This window comes from Somniosus microcephalus, unplaced genomic scaffold, assembly GCF_052327205.1.
Source record: "Somniosus microcephalus isolate GS21.2 unplaced genomic scaffold, FLI_Smic_1.0 unresolved_chr1, whole genome shotgun sequence".
Lineage (NCBI taxonomy): Eukaryota > Metazoa > Chordata > Chondrichthyes > Squaliformes > Somniosidae > Somniosus > Somniosus microcephalus.
Genome location: NW_028225179.1, coordinates 43044493 through 43048047, shown reverse-complemented (window position 1 = coordinate 43048047; position 3555 = coordinate 43044493). Strand labels below are relative to the sequence as shown.

The window sequence follows — 3555 nt, the reverse complement described above, 5'->3', positions numbered from 1 at the left end:
CCTCCTCTCTCTCTCTCTCCCCGACCCTCCTCTCTCTCTCTCTCCCCCGACCCTCCTCTCTCTCTCTCTCCCCCGACCCTCCTCTCTCTCTCTCCCCCGACCCTCCTCTCTCTCTCTCCCCCCGACCCTCCTCTCTCTCTCTCCCCCGACCCTCCTCTCTCTCTCTCCCCCGACCCTCCTCTCTCTCTCTCCCCCGACCCTCCTCTCTCTCTCTCCCCCGACCCTCCTCTCTCTCTCTCCCCCGACCCTCCTCTCTCTCTCTCCCCCGACCCTCCTCTCTCTCTCTCCCCCGACCCTCCTCTCTCCAATTCCAATTCCAATTCAAATGCTTTATTGGCATGAAAGTTTACAGAGAACCATATTGCCAAAGCTTACATAGCAAAAAAGTACAGTTTTCCAACATTCTGTAGGTGTCAATCGATTTGACATTTGTTGGGTACATACAATATTACTTTTAAACAATATTAATTTTAAACAGTCTCTCTCTCTCTCCCCCGACCCTCCTCTCTCTCTCTCCCCCGACCCTCCTCTCTCTCTCTCCCCCGACCCTCCTCTCTCTCTCTCCCCCGACCCTCCTCTCTCTCTCTCCCCCGACCCTCCTCTCTCTCTCTCCCCCGACCCTCCTCTCTCTCTCTCCCCCGACCCTCCTCTCTCTCTCTCCCCGACCCTCCTCTCTCTCTCTCTCCCCCGACCCTCCTCTCTCTCTCTCCCCCGACCCTCCTCTCTCTCTCTCTCTCTCTCTCCCCCGACCCTCCTCTCTCTCTCTCTCTCTCTCTCCCCGACCCTCCTCTCTCTCTCTCTCTCTCTCTCCCCCGACCCTCCTCTCTCTCTCTCTCTCTCTCTCTCTCTCCCCCGACCCTCCTCTCTCTCTCTCTCTCTCTCTCCCCCGACCCTCCTCTCTCTCTCTCTCTCTCCCCCGACCCTCCTCTCTCTCTCTCTCTCTTTCTCTCTCAGTTCAGTTCAGTTCAGTTCAAATGCTTTATTGGCATGAAAGTTTACAGAGAACCATATTGCCAAAGCTTACATAGCAAAAAGGTACAGTTTTCCAACATTCTGTAGGTGTCAATCGATTTGACATTTGTTGGGTACATACAATATTACTTTTAAACAATATTAATTTTAAACAGTCTTCCTACTTCATTTGGTACGTTCAATATTAATTTTAAACAGTCTTACTTTTAAACAGTCCTCAGGTTGTGACATGTTGTTACATATTTAGCCCCAAGGTATGGTCTGTCTCCTTCTCCTAGGACTAATCTCAATTTTGACAGATCATCCAATTCCTTGAAATCTGGGGTTGTTTGGCTTAGCTTGTTGAATAATATGTTTCTTGATGTGTTGAATTTTTCGCATTTTAGGAGGAAATCTCTTTCTCTCTCTCTCTTCCCCCCCGACCCTTCTCTCTCTCTCTTCCCCCCCCCCCGACCCTCCTCTCTCTCTCTCCCCCGACCCCCCTCTCTCTCTCTCTCTCCCCCCGACCCTCCTCTCTCTCTCTCTCTCTCTCTCTCCCGACCCTCCTCTCTCTCTCTCCCCCGACCCTCCTCTCTGTCCCCCGACCCCTCTCTCTCTCGCTCTCTCTCTTCCCCCCCGACCCTCCTCTCTCTCTCTCTCTCCCCCCCCGACCCCTCTCTCTCCCTCTCTCTCTCTCTCTCTCCCCCCCCGACCCTCCTCTCTCTCTCTCTCTCTCTCTCTCTCTCCCCCGACCCTTCTCTCTCTCTTTCTCTCCTGACTCACACTCTCTCTCTCTCTCTCTCTCTCTCCCCCCCGACCCTCCTCTCTCTCTCTCTCTCTCTCTCTCTCTCTCTCTCCCCGACCCTCCTCTCTCTCTCTCTCTCTCTCCCCCTACCCTCCTCTCTCTCTCTCTCTCTCTCCCCGACCCTCCTCTCTCTCGCTCTCTCGCTCTCTCTCTCCCCCGACCCCGACTCTCTCTCTCTCTCTCAGTTCAGTTCAGTTCAGTTCAAATGCTTTATTGGCATGAAAGTTTACAGAGAACCATATTGCCAAAGCTTACATAGCAAAAAGGTACAGTTTTCCAACATTCTGTAGGTGTCAATCGATTTGACATTTGTTGGGTACATACAATATTACTTTTAAACAATATTAATTTTAAACAGTCTTTGTACTTCATTTGGTACGTTCAATATTAATTTTAAACAGTCTTAATTTTAAACAGTCCTCAGGTTGTGACATGTTGTTACATATTTGGCCCCTAGGTATGGTCTGTCTCCTTCTCCCAGGATTAATCTCAATTTTGACAGGTCATCCAATTCCTTGAAATCTGGGGTTGTTTGGCTTAGCTTGTTGAATAATATGTTTCTTGATGTGTTGAATTTTTCGCATTTTAGGAGGAAATGCATTTCCGTTTCAACCTCGCCGGCCAGACATTGATCGCATATTCTATTCTCTCTAGGCTGCCAGGATTTCTTGTGTCTGCCTTTTTCAATTTCCAGTTGGTGGTCGCTTAGTCTGTACCTGGTGAGGGTCTGTCTCTGTTTTGTGTCTCTGATGGTCGTGAGGTAGTCTGCCAGTTTATAATCTCTTTTTAGGGCCCGGTAACATTCTAATCTGCTTTGGCTTTCGGTTATTTTGTTCCAATGTTCCAGGTAGGTTTCTTTGCATTGTTTACTGATTTGGCTCAGGTTTTTGGACCTTAAGAGGTTTGTGTTGCCTGCTGAGCCTTTCTACGGTCTCCTTCATTTTGTTTAGTTGAGTACGGAGTTCTTTGATCTCATTTCTTTGCTCCTCTATGGTCTTTCTCAGCTTGTGGATGGTGGACTCGTGTTCCGTTTTTAGCTGTTTGAATTCCTCCTTCAAATTCTTGGCCAGTGTTTCTCTGTATTCGTTGAAATCAAGTTCTAGTTTGGCCAGATTCTCTTCCATCATTTTGTTTTCGTTGAGAGGTGTGGGGGGGGTGGAGATGGACAGGGAGGTGTTTTCCTCTGCTGGTCTCTCTTCTTCTTCCTCCACTTGGCTCTCATCATCCTCTGTTCGACTCTCTTTTGCTTCCTGTCCATTGGTCCTCTTTGTGTCTGCCTTAGTTTTTAACTGGGGGAATTCCTTTTCGAAGGAGTCCAGATTTTCCACATTCCCCTGTATCATGATCTTTCTATTTTTGTTGTAGTAGCTTATGGTTAGCAGGGGGTCATCTTTATCTAGGTTTCCATCTTTACATATTTTCAGTCTGCCTCCACTGCCAATACCTTCACTGGAGACGTATGCGTAGTGTTTTTGTAAAGTCTCCTTCCAGGAGGTGACATATTCGGTGTAGAATATGAGGTTGTTCTTCAGCTTAGTCCCTTTGTGTGTGGTATAGTCAACGTAGAGGATCTCTGGGTTATTTTTTAGTGTTGTGTACTTGTATTTTTCCTTTGCTTTATTTTTTGTGCATTGCTCAGGATATATCATTTCCCTGCTCATTGTAGTCGTTTGTTTTTTGTCTCAGATAGATAACTTTTTTTTTCTCTTTTTTGTGTCGTGTTCCACCTTAGCCCACTTTTAGGTCCAAAATTGGGAGTTTTTCAGGGGTTCATCTTTGATATAGCTGCTCTTAAAGGT

At 47.7% G+C, this 3555-nt stretch overlaps 1 protein-coding gene across 1 annotated transcript in view; it reads left to right on the top strand.

Moving 5' to 3' along the window:
* The window catches only part of spns1 (SPNS lysolipid transporter 1, lysophospholipid), a 23849-nt gene extending 21242 nt beyond the window's left edge, over positions 1-2607 (top strand). The window contains exon 11 of the mRNA XM_085974242.1: positions 2604-2607. Within this exon, the coding sequence (XP_085830368.1) occupies positions 2604-2607 (4 nt within the window). The remainder of the gene's footprint in view (positions 1-2603) is intronic.
* Positions 2608-3555: the final 948 nt, after the last annotated feature.